This window comes from Gobio gobio (assembly GCF_949357685.1).
Source record: "Gobio gobio genome assembly, chromosome: 23".
NCBI lineage: Eukaryota > Metazoa > Chordata > Actinopteri > Cypriniformes > Gobionidae > Gobio > Gobio gobio.
The window spans coordinates 20,393,911-20,416,217 of record NC_137119.1 but is presented as its reverse complement, the minus strand read 5'-3'; the positions used below and the strand labels follow the sequence as shown (position 1 = coordinate 20,416,217).

The window sequence follows — 22,307 nt, the reverse complement described above, 5'->3', positions numbered from 1 at the left end:
CAGACTGAAGGAATCTCTCACTCCATGAACGTGTGTTTATGTTTAGTCTTCAAGTGGTTTGATGGGCCAGATCCACGGGGCATTCCGCTGTGAAGTGTGTTTTAAAGACAATGTTAACAACACGGTTTGCAAGAAGCACAATGTGTGATTGGCGTTCACAGCTCCAGGAAACAGGAACTCCTGACATATACAAACATCTCGTGTCTGGTGAAGAGAAGAAACGATTGGCTCCACTGAGTTAGTTAATGTTTCTGTTGTATTCTACATCAACGGATCGCTCTCTTCATCTTATTAGGGCTGTTTTTTGAAAGCATTTATTTATTAAGTAAAATAATGTGATAAAAAAAGAATTTCAATTCATTTTTCTCAGCAAATTATGTTAGATGCAATACATTGTAATTAAGTTGATTAATTAATCATCACTGCTTAGAAACCTAAAAGTTTAATTAATTAACAACTCTTTTATAAATATAAAAAAATAAAATCAGAATTATAACCATAATAACATAATTGTTTAATATAAAAATGTATAATAAAAATCTATATTTTAGTGCTGTCAAGTCAATTAAAAGTTTCAAAAGATAAAAAGTTGAGAAAAAGTTTATATATTTGTTTATATACGTGTCTGTGTGTGTGTGTGTGTATAATATATATATATATATATATATATATATATATATATATATATATATATATATATATATATATATATATATATATATATATATATATATATATATATATATATATATATATATATATATATATATATATATATATATATATATATATATATATATATATATATATATATATATATATATATACACAGTTGCAAGAAAAAGTATGTGAACCACTTGCAGAATCTGTGAAAATGTGAATAATTTTAACAAAATAAAAGAGATCATAAAAAATGTATTATTGTTTATTTAATACTGTCCTGAATAAGATATTTTACATAATTTCTTTTTTTACATAAAGTCGGTTGAAATAAAAAAGGTTGAAACATTCACTGATGCTCCAAAAGGAAATACCACGCATTACGATCTGGGGGTGAAAACTTTTGAGCAGGATGAAGTAGTGTTAGACCGATAAATCGGCCGGCCGATATTTTTTCCCCGGCATTATTTACAGACAGGCGTCTACAGGCAGCTCTGCGTTCATGCACCGCCCCTCCCCCCACTAGCAGAGAGCTGGAGTCTTCTCTTCAAGACAACGATAAGTTTTAAACTTTCAAAGCATCTTTTAACTGTTTGAAATATTGCCATACACTTTGAAAGTGGAAAAACGTTGCTCTATATAATGCTGAATGCATTATCTATAAAACTGCTTGCCATTGTATTTAGGGAGCTGCAAATAGCTAAGCTGTTACGAACACTGGTCATAGGATTAAGTAATGCTGACGTTGTACCGTGGTATTTGTGGGAGTTTTATTCAGCTACCACCTGGCTGAGGTTTAGACACGTGTGGTGTGTGTGTGTGTCTCTCCAGTGTTTCCCACACAGACTAAGTCGCGTGCGCCACAGAATCAACACCGGCCGTCACATACTGCGTTTTTTGGCGGCTGCCAAAGCTAATTTTTATCCCGCTAAAGCCTTATTTGATCGGTGAGTGATGAGAATGACTGTTGCGCTTCTGACAGGTCGCGAATGTGTTGCTGAGAGAATGTGCAGAGCGCACCCCTCAAGGCTGCAACATACTCCACAAGAACAGAGAAAAAAGTTCTCGCTCCCAGGGCTACGAGAACAAAATAACGTCATTTTGTTCTCGGAGCCCTGGTTTGGGAGTTTTCGCAGCTCGTTCTCGACACATCGTCTGAGCAGAACTTTTTTCTTGTGGGTGTCCGAGAACTATTGTGCGATTGGTCAGAATTTTAAAGTGGGTGGGGTTAATGCTGAGAAACGGAGATGTTCGGCACCATAAGCACCTGCTTTTCTCGTGAAGTATGGAATGTCCTGGCCATAACAAACTTTGTTCTTGTTCTTGCCACCTCAAGAAAACGAACAAATTTCTTTGTTCTTGCAGAGTATGTTCCAAGCTTCACTGTCTTCAAACTGTCTTGCTCTCCCTGCCTCGCACATATTAATCAGAATCATTTGAGAATTGACACAATGGTAAAAGGTCGGAAGACCGAAGTTTCACGTGGAGAATTGGGAGATTTTTTCCTGAATTACCGCTGGTGTTGCTCTACAAGAGATTAAGTTAAGTGCACCTAAGCATTAAATGACTAGGTTGTGAATAGTTTTAAAATTAAGTATAGTACAGTCAGTGTGCACTTTATTATGCTGCTTGCTTGTTGCTACTGTGTGCAATAGTGTAATTATTTTATTTATGCTTAAATATTTATTTTCAGAATTTATTTTCAGCACTGAACTCTTTTTCTCTCTTGTTCTACCTCACCTGTTTTTACTATTTGTTAAATATTGTGTTTGTTCAATATTGTTTTAGTTCAATAAATGTTCCTTTTTTAAATTGAGACTTGTAAAATTATCATCATCACGATCACTGTGTCATTTTTATGATATAATTTGAGGGAGCAACAGCAGTATCGGCTCCAAATATCGGCTCAAGAAAATCGGCAGCCCGTATCGGTCATCGGCTAAGGCTGATGAAAAAAAATCGGTATTGGCATCGGCACTAAAAAATCCATATCAGTCGATCCCTATATGAAGATGTCCAAATTTTGTTTAAATATCTTTTTTTTTTTCATTTAGTACTGCCCTTCAGAAGCAACAGAAGATACTTGCATGTTTCCCAGAAGACAAATTGAGTACAATTTACCTTGATCTTCAAGTTTTCACCCCCCAGCTCTTAATGCATCGTGTTTCCTTCTGGAGCATAAGTGAATGTTTCAACCTTTTTTAGTAGTGGTGTTTGAGTCCCTCAATTGTCCTCAGTGTGAAAACATGGATCTCAAAATAGTACAGACCCTGCTGGAGAGCAGTCAAATATGCAAAAGATGCCGGAAAACTGAAGAATGTGCAGGACCTGGAGGATTTTTCTGAAGAACATTGGGCAGTTTAACTGCTCAAGACAAAACAAGGGAATCAAGAACAACCATTACACAACAAAAAAACTTTTGAACGGGGTTATTTTAATAAATTCATCAAATGTTCTTGTCTTGTGGACTATATGTAAACATTTTTTATGTAAAATATCTTATTCAGTCAGTACTAAATAAAAAAATAACATGCATTTTGTATGATCTCTATTTTTGTTGTTAAAATTATTCACATTTTCACAGATTCTGCATATATATATATATATATATATATATATATATATATATATATATATATATATATATACATACACTCACCTAAAGGATTATTAGGAACACCTGTTCAATTTCTCATTAATGCAATTATCTAATCAACCAATCACATGGCAGTTGCTTCAATGCATTTAGGGGTGTGGTCCTGGTCAAGACAATCTCCTGAACTCCAAACTGAATGTCAGAATGGGAAAGAAAGGTGATTTAAGCAATTTTGAGCGTGGCATGGTTGTTGGTGCCAGACGGGCCGGTCTGAGTATTTCACAATCTGCTCAGTTACTGGGATTTTCACACACAACCATTTCTAGGGTTTACAAAGAATGGTGTGAAAAGGGAAAAACATCCAGTATGCGGCAGTCCTGTGGGCGAAAATGCCTTGTTGATGCTAGAGGTCAGAGGAGAATGGGCCGACTGATTCAAGCTAATAGAAGAGCAACTTTGACTGAAATAACCACTCGTTACAACCGAGGTATGCAGCAAAGCATTTGTGAAGCCACAACACGCACAACCTTGAGGCGGATGTGCTACAACAGCAGAAGACCCCACCGGGTACCACTCATCTCCACTAAAAATAGGAAAAAGAGGCTACAATTTGCACAAGGTCACCAAAATTGGACAGTTGAAGACTGGAAAAATGTTGCCTGGTCTGATGAGTCTCAATTTCTGTTGAGACATTCAGATGGTAGAGTCAGAATTTGGCGTAAACAGAATGAGAACATGGATCCATCATGCCCCCACAGTCACCAGATCTCAAACAAATAGAGCATCTTTGGGATGTGGTGGAACGGGAGCTTCGTGCCTTGGATGTGCATCCCACAAATCTCCATCAACTGCAAGATGCTATCCTATCAATATGGGCCAACATTTCTAAAGAATGCTTTCAGCACCTTGTTGAATCAATGCCACGTAGAATTAAGGCAGTTCTGAAGGCGAAAGGGGGTCAAACACAGTATTAGTATGGTGTTCCTAATAATCCTTTAGGTGAGTGTATATATATATATATATATATATATATATATATATATATATATATATATATATATAGATTTTATACATGCACATATGATTTGACAGCACTAATATGTTTAAATATTAGGGGTGTAACGGTTCGCGTATTCGTACCGAACGGTTCACGGGGTGAGTTCCAAAAGGAATCAGTATTCCCTATTTGATCATCCCTATGTGAGCAGGACACACGTGTGCCGTATGTAGCAGTTTGGAATGCACTTGGCAAAGGGAGCGGCGTAAATTCCTCATTATCTTCAGCTGGGATGTTCCCGTGACAACGCAGCGCCGGCATAAATAAATATACAATTCATATTTTTAAGAGTTATATTACTTTTTATATACAGTATTACAAAGCATATTTTTATAAACATTTTAAAATAAAAAAATGTTTATTTTTATTTGCAACAGTTAGGCTAAAAAAAAGAAAATGATGCAGATAAAACTGCGACATCTGCTGCAGTGTTGCCAAGTTCATACATGTCCGCAGGTTGAAGCGACCCCAATTGTGTGATATTTAGCACCGGGAATGCGTATTTCAGCAGGAAACCCTGCCAAAAAGACATATATTTTACCCCCCATAAGAGATTTTTACCAAAAAAACCCCACTGAAATGAGACTGGGCTTGTTTTGGGCTAGTTTTGAGTAGCGATTGGGCGGGTTTTGTTGTGAATATCTGGCAACCCTGATCTGCTGACGGACACTGTGCTGCGTTGTCACCGGAACATCCCAGCTGAAGATAATGAGGAATTTACGCCGCTCCCTTTGCCAAGTGCATTCCAAACTGCTACATACGGTACACGTGTGTCCTGCTCACATAGGGATGATCAAATAGGGAATACTGATTCCATTTGGAACTCACCCCGTGAACCGTTCGGTACGAATACACGAACTGTTACACCCCTATTAAATATATATTTAAAATAACTTTAAATATTACCAAAACTTTAAAGAACAAAATATAAAGTAGTTAAACACTATTAGTTATATAACTATGTATGTATAATATATATTAGGGATGCCACAATTCTCAATATAATATTGAACCGTTCGTTACGGCCTTCACGGTTCAATACGCGCCTGTGAATTGCGGTTTTTCGGTTTTGCATTTAATTAAGTATTTTTCTACAAATTCTATCATTTGCCTCCATCCCAATATACTGAACAACGCGACATACATTCACATTCACATCACACGTTAGTGGTAGAGTTATACTCACGGAACACTATAGTAATTCACAATCACGAAAGTTCATTATTTGCATGCGTTTTAAAGCCTTGCCGGCGTGTGCACCGTTTTAACATGCGCTTTTCCGAGCGCGTGCACTAAACGCTTGTCAAACACGTGATTACTGGACTAAGTCGTCTTACTGTGCTAATACAGTCAAATACACACAAGGTTTACATAAACACAGTCGGTTATGTCTAAAGTGAAAGTAAAATCGGCACGTGTCTGTATTAGATGCACGCAGGTCTTTTACATTGACAGCCTAGTGAACACGCTGTCCATAAAGGGACAGTTCCCCTCTAAAATAAATTATTATTTACTCACTCTAATATTGTTCCAAACCTGTATTCATTTCTCATTTTTGAGTGAACTATCCATTTAATGTTAATACAACAACAAAAGACAAAGAGAAAATCACTCACTGCTCTTGACTGAAAAACTTTAATACAGTAGCTTTAATAAGAATCAGTGTATATTTTATAGTGAAGTCTATGTATGTAGTGTTTTATTTTTACATTTATTCATTCAATTTCATACTTAAATGCTGTACAGCTCTGAGCTGCCAGTGTAAATCTTTATATATATATATATATATATATATATATATATATATATATATATATATATATATATATATATATATATATATATATATATATATATATATATATATATATATATATATTTTATATTATACAATACACTAAGAATGTGTTCAAGGGTTTTTTTTTTAAGTAAAGTTTTAAGTTTAAGTAAGGTTTTTCAATTATTTTAAGTAAAATAAAGAAAGAGTATTGCAATTAAAAAATAGTCTTTTTTCTCCTTAACCTCTTGCTGTTCCTGTCGCTTAAGAATAGAATTGCAAAAAACTGATGTGACAAGCCATCAGAACCGAACCGAACCGAAAACCGTGGTTAAAAACCGAGGTATGTAATGAACCGTGGACTAACTGTATTGTTGCATCTTTAATATATATATATAAGATTCACATTCAAATTGAAATATGAAACGACATGTAAAAAAATATGAAACTATATAAAATTGGAATTATTATATTATTTTATATTACATTAATCATTTCAGAGGACAAAAGCTTAGATATTTCTCTCTCTCTCTCTCTCTCTCTATATATATATATATATTTATTTACTTATATATTTTATATCAACATTATGAAGGACAACACAACACCTGGACCAACTGAAATTGATTTCAACTTAATTTAATATGTTTGAGCTATAGCGCAAACATACGCTGACTGTGTATCCGTTAGCGATGCTGGGTTTGATTTAAAACGTTTCCAAATGCACTTAATTTTGGTGGAGTACCGTCACTTTGAGCAAATAACTGCGGGCCACCATCAAGCTCAAGACACCAAGATCAGTGCCAGCTTCCTGTCAGCCCCAAGATTCATCTCCCTGACAAACTTTGTTTTCAAAGATCGCTCCTCGCACAAATACGCCACAGCGATACAGCTGGGCCCCATCAGAACGAGGCAAAAATAAGACCATAAGGGATTAGCACGTCTAGCATGTGTTTGCTAATGAAAATCCCAGCATAAACACCAGCTCCAGGAACAGGGAAAGGGCAAGAGGGACAGAAACAAACCGTCCCGCACTTTGATGCTTGGACAGGAGATGCGTTTGATGTCGACTGTGTATAATACGGGAGATGTGCAGTGGAAAAGGAGCCAAGCCAAGCGTAGGACGCTGCCAGTGCTATTTGAAGTGCTTTTCACACAGACAACAGAGCAGCGTATGGGGGGTTAGAAAAACAAAAAAGAATAAACCGAGTCACGAGGCGGATCTTTTGGCGCAGATGTTCAAAACATACATCATCCTATAGTTTTTATTTTCATTAAAGTGGGATTTGCTACATAGCAAGGAAGAAGAAAATTAAAACAAAATCTTGCCTTTGACTTAAGCACATGGACCAGTGATCTTTATCAGGATGATATTGCTGGTGGATTTAACACATGAGTACATCTGATAACATCATATTGCATACGCTAAAGCAGTTCAAGTCATAACATGTCTCGGTTTATGATACGTCTAGCTTCAGCATGTGTATTTAATGCTCTCTTGGACAACTGGGGTGAACATTTCTACACGCAATAAAGAGGGAAATTCGTAAAAATAATTAACTAGGCAAATAATTTATGCATTAGGTATCATGAACTAACAATGAACAATATTTCTTACAGCATTTATTCATTTAGGATAATATTAATTTCTATATATATATTAACATATTTCAGGAAGTAACACAATAAATGCAAAATAAAAACAAACATGAATTCAAATATGAAAAGTAGTCATATTAAATATGCATAAATAGGCATAAATCTAAATTAATAAATAGTTCAAGAAAACTAATTAAGAAAACTAACATTAACCAAAGTTAAATAATTAAAATGTGCTAAAAAAAAAATCAGTGGCATAATAAAATATTTAAGTAGAAAGACTGATATAGTATTTTCTTGTAAAACGTAGTCCAATAATCTTTGTTTTATTAACTTTGAAAAATCATTTTTTACAGTGTATAACATCTGAAATGGGTAAGATAAAGCTTCACTTTTCCTAACCAAATATGGCTTCTTTTACCACTAAAGCAAACACGGCACATCAACAAATTTAATACATGTCGGATCTTACAGTTATAACATAAATATCTCTTTAATCGCCTCATAAATCATCCAAAAAACAATTATTCACTGATTATTGGGTCAAATTGGAGGCATACCAGAGCCAAAAACATCTTGTGAATCATATCATTCGCCATAAATGGAGCGAGTCACCTTCAAAAGCCCACATCAATCCACTTCTATAATTGAAATTATGAACCTGAAGCTACTGCTGAGTTATACAACTCCAGATGTTCTCGCATCAAATTAAATCACTTTCATATCATCAGTCAGTGCTTTGCCATTAAGGGCAGGATGGTGGGTTACAGGTTATAAAGATGCTGCAGGTGGTCAGCACAGAAATTAAAGCGTGATTAAAACTTATGAGTGGTCGCTCATAATATTAGCTTGAAGGCCAGTTTTCATGTTTGGGCTTAGCTTTGTAATTAATGAAAAAGTATAGGGATGCACTGATAATAACGTCTGTTAACCTCACCATGTTGTGGCAGACAACTGATATATGCCGATAATAAAATTACGGAACTATTTTGTCTAAATAAATTACAAATTAGCGTGTACAATTAAATATTCAATATCTGAATATTTAATATTGAATCGGCAGATACACTATATTGCCAAAAGTTTTGGGACGTCTGCCTTTACATGAACTTTTATGACATCCCATTCTTAATCCGTAGGGTTTAATATGGAGTTGATCCACCCTTTGCAGCTATAACAGCTTCAGCTCTTCTGGGAAGGCTTTCCACAAGGTTTAGGAGTGTGTTTTGGGGAATTTTTGACCATTCTTCTAGAAGCGCATTTGTGAGGTCAGGCACTGATGTTGGACGAGAAGGCCTGGCTCGCAGACTCTACTCTAATTCATCTCAAAGGTGTTGTATCGGGTTGAGGTCAGGCCAGTCAAGTTCCTCCACACCAAACTCGCTCATCCATGTCTTCATGGACCTTGCTTTGTGCACTGGTGCGCAGTCATGTTGGAACAGGAAGGGGCCATCCCAGAACTGTTCCCACAAATTTAGGAGCGGGAAATTGTCCAAAATGCTGAAGCGTTAAGAGTTCCTTTCCATGGAACTAAGGGGCCACGCCCAACCCCTGAAAAACAACCCCACACCATAATCCCACCTCCAACAAACTTTACACTTGGCACAATGCAGTCAGGCAAGTACCGTTCTCCTGGCAACCGCCAAACCCAGACTCGTCCATCGGATTGGCAGACAGAGAAGCGTGATTCGTCACTCAAGAGAACACGTCTCCACTGCTCTATAGTCCAGTGGTGGCGTGCTTTACACCACTGCATCCGACACTTTGCATTGCACTTGGTGATGTAAGGCTTGGATGCAGCTGCTCAGCTACGGAAACCCATTTCATGAAGCTCTCTACGCACTGTTCTTGAGCTAATCTGAAGCCCACACTAAATTTGGAGGTCTGTAGCTATTGTCTCTGCAGAAAGTTGGCAACTTCTGTGTACTGTGCGCCTCAGCATGCGCTGACCCCGCTCTGTGATTTTTAAAACAGTTGACCGTGGAATATATAGTAGTGAGGACATTTCATGAATGAACTTCACAGGTGGGCACGGTACCACGCTTGACTTCACTGGCTCCTGAGAGCGACCCATTCTTTCACAAATGTTTGAAGAAGCGTCTGCATGCCTAGGGGCTTGTTTTATACACCTTTGGCCATGGAAGTGATTGGAACCTGAATTCAATGACTTGGAGGGGTGTCCCAAGACTTTTGGCAATATAGTGTATTCATAATTTATATATTATATTTTTTTAATATGACCAGGTTTGGTCAAGTCACTAGGACTATAACATAATCCCCATGCAGATTTCTAGTTGGAAGCAAGGTTATCATTGGTGTAGGTCCCACTGATATAAAGGATCAAACAGATGCATCACAGACGCTTCCATCACCTGTACATGAAGCAATTTATGAAGTGATTAATGGCATGACTTCACAGCAGTTGGCAAATAGATGCTGAATGCTGACGCCCATGATCAAAGCCACCAGCACCTCACAGAGATGCATGTGTGCCCAGCACTGGAAGGATGAGAAATCTAAGCACGGGTTGTTCTATCAGCTCGTCTCCATTCATCTAAAAACGAAGCTGCGATTCACTAGAAGGTCAGAATACATCAATGGGCGATATTTGAAGAAATAACAGAGCCTGTGATCTGAATCTAGGTATGCTGGTATTTCTAGCCAAGGTTAGAAATCATGTGAATCAAACAGAAAGAGAAACAGACGGGCAGTGAGCAGAGAGACTCAGGGTGGGAGGGAACAGAAAGAGCGAGATTAAATAAAGGGAAAGGGAAAGCTGAAATGGGCAAGAAAAAAAAAAAAGAGTGATAAGGTGAGATTCTATAAGTATGCTGTCTGAAAGACTTTCATTTTTGCTTTAAAGTACAAAAAAAAGTGGTTCAAACTAATTATCTATGAAAAGAGATGCTTAACTTATAGAAAATTTTAATTGTCAACTAAATGTTATATGATAAGTGTTATTTTACATTAATTTCATATTGCTCATAAAAAATAGAAATAGAAAATAACACATACGGTATTAACAATTAATGCATCTCTGCTCTGAAAAAAGTGGGACCCTACCGGTTTAATTTTAAAAATTCATATTAAAAAATGTAATTAATTTAAAAAGAAAATAAATAAATAAATAAAACAAAAATCAAATACTAGAACGGGAAATATGGATGTAAATGTGGCCTAAATGAAGTGCTCTCTTATTTAGTTTGGGAACAAATGTTGGTTTGTAGATACTGAAAATTTTTTTACTTTTTTTTAATGAATTCAACACAGCAATATTTGTAAACTTGAAAAAAGATTTGTATGAACTTCGAGATGGTCATAACATCTGAAGACACTTTTGATGCCGGGTTAATTTTGTTTTAGTTTATCAAACATCTCTAATAGATCTCACAACAAAAAGTTGTGAGAGACCAAAATATACAGAACTCATGCAAAGTGCCAAGCTATACTGTAGAGTACAGGACTATGGTACTATAGTATGTTTCATGCAGCCTCACATGGCGTGATAAGATGAAAAGGGCTCATAAAATTAAAATGCATTTGGACTCATCCCTAACATGAGCTCTACCTACTGCTCTCCGCTCTCCCAGACTGCTTTGCAGCTCACAGGCTCAGCACAAAAGGCCCTTTATGATGTGCACCTGACATGCGGCGAAGAGCAGCGTTCCCACAGAGATTGGCTTCACTGCTCCACCTCTCCTCTCGCTTTCGTCCTCTCCGAATCTCTGTGTCCCCAGCCTGGGGAATGAGCGTTAGCTGGCAGGGCTCCGGTTGCTCGACTAAAGGGAGATTTGGGGAAAGATCCATCTCTGGGTCCGTTTAAAGCTGATGCTACTTGCACCAAATAAGTCACCCAGTTGACCAAAAGAGGCTCAAGAGTTTAACCAGACCACTGAAGGTTACTGAATAATCTGAAGCATGTCAGATCAGCCAAGGGGACTTGATACAGAAAAAACACTGATTTGTGTTTTAATGCAGCTTTAGATGTGCACTCTATAAAAGCATCAGTTCACCCAAAAATTCTGTCATACTTTACTCACCTACATATCATTACAAACACATTTGGCTTTCTTTCTTATGTGGAACATAAAAGGAGAAATTCTGAAAATTCTGCTGGTCACTCTTTTCCATGCAACTACAATGAAAGGTGACTGATGTTTTGAAGATTCAAATGGCTGCGAACGAATCATTTTTTGAGAGTTGGGTGTTTTCAATTAATTGAAAGTGGTAAGAATGGTTTGTTCTCAAATCAGACTGATCTGGATCTCAATGATCCAGAAATCAAAATGGGTATTAGGGTTGTAATTGTTGCCCAAATTAAGTTCTCATTTAGTAGAGACAAGTTAGTTCGGGACCAAATGTTGGTTTGTACATTTCCCTCTGAATCATTGAATCATCAAATGAATGAATAGTTTGTTTGAGGATCTTTTCAATTAATCGATTGAACATCTAGGAGTTTGGGTACAAATATATTTACTGGGTTAAATGTAATAAGCCCTTTACATGTTGTTTAAATGGCATCTTCCTGTCTAAATGAGTGAATTTTGTCCAGAATAAGCTGGACCAGAATTTATGGCAACAAATAACCAGTGGAGAATCAGCTTGACAACGCTTTATGCTAGAAGTCAAAAGTCTGGCTATGTGAGACCAGGTTTTAAGTAGCACCAAACAGGATTCAGCTATAATTATAAGTAGGGCTGTGCGATTAATCAAAATTAATATTTTTTTTTTAAGGCACAGCTTGTCAGTAAGGCACCACTTTGTGATCAGCAGTAAATGCTGCTCCCTCTGAAAGCCAGATGGCGCTCTCGTGCAGAAACTCCAAATATACCCAGAAGTAGTATGTTAGCGCAATTCATTCCAGGAAATCCCTGTGGCCATTATACTATCGCTGTAGCTGAATAAACATACGATTGAAACGCTTTGATTGATTAAACATAACTAATAAACACACGAACGCGACAATATATGGTTTATATATGGTTTATGGTTCTTCAAGCCTTCTCTGATATTTTCATGATAATAAAGTATATTTATACTTCAATGCTAACTAATCAGCATAGCCTTTATCACTGTAGAATACTATGACATAATATGTTGTGTGCCCTATTCTGCATTAGAAGCCACATCATCTCACAGAAGGATGTTTTCAAACACTTAACTGTCATTATGAAGTGAGTTTGGAGTAAAAACATGTTAAATGTTGTCTTTTGTTGGACAAGAGGTTCATAAATGCTTATGTTTGGAAAGATCTTTGACACGTTATAAGCAACTCAAACTCGCAGTGCTTTCAGATGGAGCAGCATTTCCTACTGATCCGTGGTTTACTGCCAAGCTGCACATAAAAAATAATTATCGCAGCCGTAGCGATTTCATAAATCACACTAAGCCAAATCAGTTTAACCCTTAAATGCATACCTCGGGTCTTTAGCGACCCGAGACGTCATTCATTTTTTAAAGTTAGACATCAACCTTCTTAGTATTCCTCAATCAATCCATTTTAAACGATATAACAAGAAAAAAATAATAAAATATCATTGAATGCCTGATTTTCCACTAGTTTTTTGTCCAAATTGTATAGGGTCACTAACGACCCGAGGTTGTACATATTGTTTTTCCCTGCACAATAATAAATTAATTTATAATGACGAAATAAGTGCAATTCACCTTTATTCCACAAGGTGGCAATGTCTGATACACAATGATGAAGTGACGTTTAAATAATAATTACTGCAGACTGAAAACGAAACAATAATAATTATAATCTGCAAAACTTGAAATGGCTCAGCGATTTACTGCAGAGCAAGTACTGAACACATTCAAATATTAGTGTCACTGTCACTTGATGATGGATCTGGTGAAGGAAGCTGTCAGTGATCAAAATATTTATTTTGAAGAAAATTAGTTTTGAGAATATGCGTGAGATGGCGAATATGAGCCAGATGCAGAATGTACTGGGAAATGAGTTCTGACGTGGACAGTGGTGATGGTATAAAACATCTGCTCAAACTGAACCCTTCCAAGCTCCAAAAGGTGACCAAATATTTTTTTTATTTTATTCTTCTGTAATTGTTACTCTAATATCAGTTTTATATATTATTGCGACAGGTATAGTTCTATCCATGTTAGATATAGATCCGGGTCGCTAAAGATCATACATTTAAGGGGTAAGCACGATTTTGGGTTAATTGTGATTAATCATGCAGCCCTAGTTATAGGTCTAATCTGATGGTATTTAGGACCATTTTCAAATGAGCGTGAGCAGTCTAAACATCTCCGTGAGGACTAGCTAAGATCCCTCTGAGAAGGTTAGCTAGAGCATGGGCACAAACTCAGATGTGAAGCTCATCACAGAACAATAACAACAATTCCCTTGTACAACAGAGATAAAGAGAAAAAAGAAAGAAAGAGCATATGTTGTGGATTACTCAAACGACTCCATAATTTCTGCCCTACTTCAAATCACATGTGGCCTGAGAAAACAGGGAAATTAACAGCAAAAGAGTTTTCTCCAACTCTCTCTACACCAGCATTGCTTCCAAAAAGCCAATATGCTGATGCCCCTATCTAATGTTTAACCTCTGGCTAAATTCCATCAATCAAATCTCTTTACTCTCGAAGGCCCCATGTGTCTAGTTGGGGCTAACAAGAGCGAAAGACCTGAATGAACCAATCTCAACTGAGAGTTAATTCCAAGAACGCCAAAGACAGCCTGTGCTAGGTCCTTATTTTTACAAGGCACGGCCGTATTTGTCAATTAACTTCTCCATTAAGAGTTGAGAGATCAGAATCTGGCTTTAGAGGAAACAGACGCACGAATAACCGCACGTCAATGAGTACCACATCTGTGTAGCACAACTGCTTTAGGAAACTGATTGAACATCGGTTCTCGTTGTGGCTTTTCCAAACTGTTGCAGGTGTTTCTGTTGCTCCAATGCCAACAAAAAGGGCCTCATAGGGGCTTTCATAACAGCTCTGTCAAGACCAAATTGAATCACTGAGCGGACAGACCTGGTCTGATTTAAACATGTCCTTTGGCATTGTGGATAGCATGTCTGCCGCTCTGATTAGAAACAGTTAGGTGTTTGCCAATAAGCACACACTATTTTGCGCAAGAACATCTGCCAACAAACATAATAGTCTGGAATCTGCCTTTCAGCGCTAAAGATGCAGCTTGGCGGTTTTGTTTTGCTTTTGGTAAGTTCAGGTTTTCATTGCCAACCCACATCGCTCAGTGTATCGTCTCAATGAAACACATTTTTCCTGCTTTCCTCCATTACACACTCAAATCCCTCCTGGTAGAAGACACCAAGGAATGGGAAGGATAAAGCAGTCGGGATCCTTATCTGGGTATTCGAGGGGGAAAGGGGTTCTAACGTAGAGTGATTCACACAGGCAGGTCGGCTCATCCCTCGCAGCTGGCCCTTTAAGTGAAACATGCTGTTTCCCCCCCGTGTTTACGTTTGGCTGCCTCAATCTTCTTCATCAGGTTTCAGACTACAGGAAAGCTCTGAGCAAAAACAAAGGCTTTTTCAAAGGCAACCTCAGCAGGTTAAGATAAAATGTTTTTACTGTCCAATATGAAAAGCACCTGCTGCTAAATTAAGTGGGGCGGCTCAGGGTGAGGTACTGGAGGCCGCTTTACAGTCACTGGCATGGTTTTCTGCGGAAGGCTGTGGAAGATATTGAGGACATACACAGGGGGGAACAAGAAGGGTACAATTTACCGGATATTAAAAATCGAGTGCTGATTACAGCATGGATTATACCACTTATTTTGTTTTCAATATGCTCCTGATACTGAACTGAACTTTTAAATGATTCAAATGGGTAATGATACCCACTTAAAATTATATTTGAAAGGCATTTTAACATTCAATATGCCTTAATTGCAAATGATCTACAAATACTACAGTTGAACTACAGTCACTGTCCAATTCAATGAATATTGTATGCATTACATTTCTATTTAAATAAAATCATCTTAGTATTGATACCTACGAATACCACATCAGTATCGATCCTCGTGAACTTGTCTAATGCACCCAATTTTTGCAGTCATTTAAGGCTCTGCTTACTAGGATATTTGCCAAAAAAATCTTGACACAAGGCATTTTGACATACTTTTGAGTGTTTTTGTCTGTTAAACCTCTAAAGAGAACTCAATAGGGTACTGGCCATCTGAAGCTGTCTTTCTGTGTGCGTGTGTGTCGGGCGTGCGTCAAAGAGAGCCGATTCACAGACATGGGGACAGTAGAATTTAGTTCTCTTTTGCATCTTATTGCGCTTCAATGGTTTAAAAGCACTTGAATGAATGATAGTGTAATCATATACTGTAAATTGATCAAAATGTGACTTACAATGTTACAAAAGGTTTCTATTTCAAACAAATGCTGTTCTTTTAAACTGTATATTCATCAAAGAATCCTGACAAAAAAAGTATCATGGTTTTCACAAAAATATTAAGCAGCAAGTGTTTCCAACACTGATAATAGTAAAACAAGTTTCTTAAGCAAGTTTCTGGAGGATAATGTGACACTGAAGTCTGGAATAATGACTGCTGATAATTTAGCTTTCCCATTACACAAATACATTTTAATTTTAAAATATATTAAAGTAGAATTTTTTTTTTTTACTGTATGTTGATCAAATAAATGCAGCCTTGGTGATTTCTTTCAAAAACATTAAAAAAAAATTACTAGCCCCAAACTTTTGAACAGTAGTGCGTATTTTCAAAGGATAAAGAAAATAATATTTGTGTACATGATCAAAAAAAAGAAAGAAATTAAGATACAGTGCGAGTCATCCTTATTGTTGAGTCCAACATATAGAATATAAGTGTAGCTGCTCCACACAAAATAAGCATTTTAATGTAAACTCGACTCGTATATATTAATAATGATATTTTAAAAGAAATATTCAACAACTATAATGTGTCAATTACGCAGCCCTAGGACAAACAGAGCCGTGGAAGACGAATCAGCTAAAGACAGGTTGTTATCCTTTGCCTGCAACGATATACAGACAGGAAAAGGGAAATGTAACTGTGAGAAATGACTTCCCTGGCCTGTATGAACATCAATGACAGAAGCAGGCACTTCCACATTTCCACAGTTTCATCCAGATGGATGAACAGTGCAAGCCAAGCAGATCAAGTTTAGGCTCCGCAAGAGATGTTATTCTCTAGAAGTCTGTTTCTCTGGGTAGAGCTAGCCGTGGAGAGCGAAAGAGAGAGAGATAAACAAATCTGCAAAATCACTTCATTTATTCCATACCTGGAAGCCTTGAATATGGGCTAAATACTCCAGCTGCTGGGAAGGCTGGATGGAGCCACAGGCCAAAGCAGGTGCTTTCCCCTTCAGGATCAGGGCCTCTGCGGTGGGTGACGTCCCGCTCAGCAGCAGCTCTCTTGCAATGGCTGCGGTGTTTCCCACCGATGGGGTGTAGAATGGGCCTGCGGAACCTTGGCCAATTTCTTTGGGTGTCAGATAGTTTCCAGGGGCACCAGGAACTCCCTTATTCCGGCTTGCTTCCATTTCTTGATACACATCCGGGGAGAGATGAAGAATTCCTTTTTGTGCTATATTGGGAAGGAATAAGACACATGGTTAGTTACGTGCATGATTGCATTCGGTCATACATATGTGTGTGTGTGTATATATATATACACAGTCATGGTCAGAATTATTGGCACCCCTGGTAAATATGATCAAAGATGGCTGTAAAAATAAATCTGCATCGTTTATCCTTTTGATCTATCATTCAAAAATTCGCGAAAATCTAACCCTTCATTGAAGTAAAATAATGGAAATTCAGGGGAAAAAATCACATTATGAAATAAATGTTTTTCTCCAAAACACGTTGGCACCCCTAGAATTTTTTTATGAGTAAAATATCTCTAAATAAAGTATATTCCCATTAATATTGACATGTTTTAGCACACCAGGGTGACTAGGAACATGAAATTGTCCAGCTATGAGTATAAATACGAGGAAACAAAAAAGGCCAAATTCCCTTAATCATTCATCACAATGAGTAAAACCAAAGCATATAGTTCTGATGTGCAGCAAAAGATTTTTGAGCTTCACAAAATAGAAAGTGGCTGTAGGAAAATAGCTAAAGCATTGAAAATCCCCATTTCCACCGTCAGGGCAATAATTAAGAAATCAACTAAAGATGTTACGAATCTGCCTGGAAGAGGACATGTGTCTATATTGTCTTAATGCACGGCAAGGAGGAAAGTTTGAGTGGCCAAAGACTCTCCAAGGATCACAGATGGAGAATGGCAGAGATTAGTTGAGTCTTGGGGTCAGAAAGCCTAAAAAAAACAACCCCTACATCACCACATGTTGTTTGGGAGGGTTTCAAGAAAAATCATTCTTGCTCACCCAGAAACAAACTCTAGCATATTCAGTTGTCAGACACAACTGGGAATTCAAAAGGGCCCTGGTTCTGTGGTCAGATGAAACTATAAAAAGAGCTTTTTGGCAGCAAGCCCACCAGATGGGTTTGGTGAAAACAGGGATAAAAAGTACCCCATGCACACGGTTAAAAAATACCACTGGATCTTTAATGTTGTGGGCCTATTTTTTTGCTGGAGGTCCTGGACATCTTGTTCAGATACATGGTGTCATGGATTCTAGTAAATACCAACAGATAAAATTAACATAGTAAAATTTTTAAGAAACAGTTTGACTAAAGAAGCAGCAGTTTTATTCATGAATTCAATTATTATTTCGCACATTACGTACTGTATGACTACCTGGACACGAACATGTAAGTCTTTTCTTAAACCGGTTGAAATTGTATATAAGGTTCTAGATAAAAAGCCAAATAGTTTTCACCATTGTAGTATTTTAACTACTTTTTCCATTTTAAGTTGGGAACATTTGATGCAATTTGCTGACTTAGTACTTGTTTTTAAGATTTTAAATGGTTTTGCTCCACCTGTTTTTAAGGATTATATTGGTCAGATAACAGGACGGTATACACGAGCCGGTACTAGGGGTGATTGTAATGTACCACTGAGAAGAACTACTTTTGGCCAGCTATCTTTTTCTTTCAGAGGAACACATGAGTGGAATAGACTTCCAACAGAGCTGAAAGAATTAAAGCACATAACGGGTCATTGTAGTTTCACAAAAAACCTTAAAAAATGGTTACTGTTAAATCAAAATTTTGATAATTTATAGACAATTTGGTATAGTATTTTTGTTTCTTTTGTTTTGTTTTGTCCCTGTCCTTAACATCAACCTGCCAAGGGACTACGGATGAAAATTAGCCAGTGTTGGCTAAATCTGGCACATTTTTACATATTTTTATGTATTATTAATGTGTATTATCCCTGATTAAAATAAAATAAATCAAAATAAAATAAATCAAAACCTAAACAACTCTGCTAGAAATCTTATAACGGGCATTGGTTGGATCTTCCATCAGGACAACAATCCAAAACAAACATCAAAATCAACACACAAATGTGTCACTGAACACAAAATGAAGCTTCTGCCATGGCCATCCCAGTTCCCTGACCTGAACCCTATAGAAAATGAGTGGGGTGAACTGAAAACGAGATGCACCAGGATCTGGAGAGATTCTGAATGAAGGAATGGTCTCTGATATCTTGTCAGGTGTTCCCCAAACTCATCAGGCATTATAGGAGAAGACTCAGAGCTGTTATCTTGGCAAAAGGAGGTTGCAAAAAGTATTTAATAAAAAGGGCCAATAATTATGGCCAACGTGTTTTGGAGAAAAGCATTTATTTCATGTATGATTTACCCCCCCCCCCCATTTCATATGTGATTTACCCCTCACTTTCAACTCTTTTACGTCAATGAAAGGTTCGATTTTTGTGATTTTTTTAATAAAAGATAAAAAGGACAAACAATGCAGATTTATTTTTACAGCCATCTTTGATCATATTTACCAGGGGTGCCAATAGTTTTTTTTAAATTGTTTGGTTTGTTTTTGCTTCATAAACAACATATTTGTATTTCAGCCATGAAGGATATCTCAAATCATAAGGCTTTTTGAGGTATGCTGTACTATTACTTTTGATCTGACTCATGATTTGCACCTGATAGATATAACAGGCTTTTTCCCCAAAAGGGTCCATTTTAAACATGTCCATCTGTTAAAAGTAATTTTTGTCTTTTCTCATTTGTGCACAGATTCTGCTCCCTGTTTGCGTTTTCTGTCCTAAACACCGTCTCCAAAAGCAGCCGGTTGGTCTCCACAATTTCTGACAACCCAGAACAAGCAGCAACTGATTTAACTTAGTGTTCGGACCATAAAACTGGTAAATATTATCCCAGAAAATTGTGAGAAATGTAAATAGTTAGTTCCTCTAAGCGCTGCAGTGTGCCGTTGACGCAGGCCTTTAATTCATGGAGTGAGAATGTAAATGAAAACCAGCAGTTTGGAGTTCCCGTCGGCCATTTCAACAAGGTTGACTGGCAAAGAGGAAACTGACATTGAATACTTAAAATGTAACATAACAGCATGCATTTCATATTACACAAATCAGCATCCCTAGCCCGCATGAGTAAAATGCATACTTAAAATGGTATAAAACGAGAGGTGTGAGCCAGAATGACATCAATTGGGAATTGTGACAAAAAGCACAAACGCAAACGCAAAGACAAAAACAATACCACCACCCCATCGGCACCATCATTTCTCTTTCTTTTTTTCATTCTCTCTCTCTCTCCTTCCCCGTTCCAACAGGTTCCACCCAGTATAATGGGCTGAATTTGAGAATGGTGTGCTGGAGATTGGCCAGCTCATGGCCCAAGCTGTGATTTAAAACAGATAACATACAAGGCCCAACTGTAAATCAACACAATGAAGCAATGCTCCAAGACACTAAACACTAACACACTGACATATTCACACACACACACACACACACACACACACACACACACACACACACACACACACACACACACACACACACACACACACACACACACACACACACACACATAGTGCTGTCTTACTCATACATTCAGTTTTCGTGGAATCCTGCTCTACTTTTTTCTCTTTATACACACAAACAGACTCTTTCTCACACGCACACTCCAGCAACCAGAAACATACACCAGGAAATAAATTATGGCCACTTTGCAGACAAAAAGCTGCTGAAATGCTTATCTAGAATGGAGTTCTCATATTTTTTGGGCTTCTTATAGCTGTGGATGATTGTATAGGAATAAAAAAAAAAAACTCAATTAAGATGATGTGTTGCCTTTCTGGGACACAACTCAAGACTGAGACCTCCCATGCGTCCCTTAATCCGTCCCTCCCACCTTCATCCGTTCATTACCCCACACACAAATTATAAAACATTTGCCATGCATCTATGTGGGTTTGTACATTCAAAAGAATGCATCACGGGACTAAAGCTCAAACCTTCAAGGATACCAGTGCAGGAAATTGATTATTAATGTATGACACACTGTCTTGTTGTTTTAAATACACCATATTACAAGAGCACTAAGACCATATGGCTGTGAAGGCTGTGACTCAATATGCAATTTTGGCAAAATTTCCTTTTGTACCATTACACACATTAGACAAGAGATCCAATCATAGACATTTAGCTCACTTGTCACATTAGCTATCCATATGCCTATTTTAATGCGTATTTCTTCATATAAACTGCTGGATGGAAACGCTAAGATGTGCATAAATTCTAAAAACGTGCGTAAAAAACGTATGCACTCATTTGAATCATTTGAATTGAATCTTCGCGAGACGAGACAGCATAACTGGACGAACTAGCGGACCGATCTGGTTGTTCTGAAATGCCTGAGCAAAATCTGTCGTCAAAGTGGTTTGGTATAATTACCTCCCAGAACTGTCTTACACGACTGTGTTCCCAAACACCAGGCATTCGCCTTCGAACGCAAGACAACACGTTTATTGAGTTTCGTATGCATGCTCGGAGACAGAAGTAATTTATTATAAACGAAAATTATTATATACAGTGGCTTCTCCTACTTTTCTTAGTGATATTTAGACCCAGTTTATCAGGATTACTGGATGGAAATGCTTCTTTATTTGCGATTGTTTTATGCGATATTCCAATTTTGGGCACAAGTTAAATTTGCTACTTTGGATAGAAACATAGCTATTGTAGACAATTAAACAATAAGGTAAAGGGATAGTTCACCCAAAAATTCAAAATTTTGTCACATTCACCCTCATGTGTGCTTTCTTTACAAAAGATTTTGATTGTGCAATTACCGATGTTGGTTTGGACTAGGGCTGTAACTACTTGAAAAAAGAAAAAAAATCTCGATTAATTGAACATTGTACCTCAATTACGAATAATGAACGATTATTTTGCTCTTTTTTTTGCCCTCATAGTTCACTGATAAGGCTTGCACTGTAAATATTTTCTACTATTAAAGGTGGGGTATTTTTTTCTAATGAAAAAGTGCATTTCTTTGTGATTTTAAAAAGGAAACGGTTCACTTTCAGCAGTTACTGTCTATGGGGCAGATTTATGTTTGTTCTACATCAGATACAGATAAATGCGCACATAGGCCTACATTACATTTATTTGAATGCATTAATGAGAAAGTGATTGTGTGTGTGCATTAGTCATAGCG

At 37.2% G+C, this 22,307-nt stretch overlaps 1 protein-coding gene across 2 annotated transcripts in view; it reads right to left on the bottom strand.

The window, feature by feature from the left end:
* stau2 (staufen double-stranded RNA binding protein 2) overlaps positions 1-22,307 on the bottom strand; it is a 167,315-nt gene that overhangs the window by 47,494 nt on the left and 97,514 nt on the right. For both annotated transcript variants that reach the window (XM_079805756.1, XM_079805757.1), the window contains exon 12: positions 16,965-17,269. In XM_079805756.1, coding sequence (XP_079661882.1) covers positions 16,965-17,269 — 305 coding nt within the window. The remainder of the gene's footprint in view (positions 1-16,964; positions 17,270-22,307) is intronic.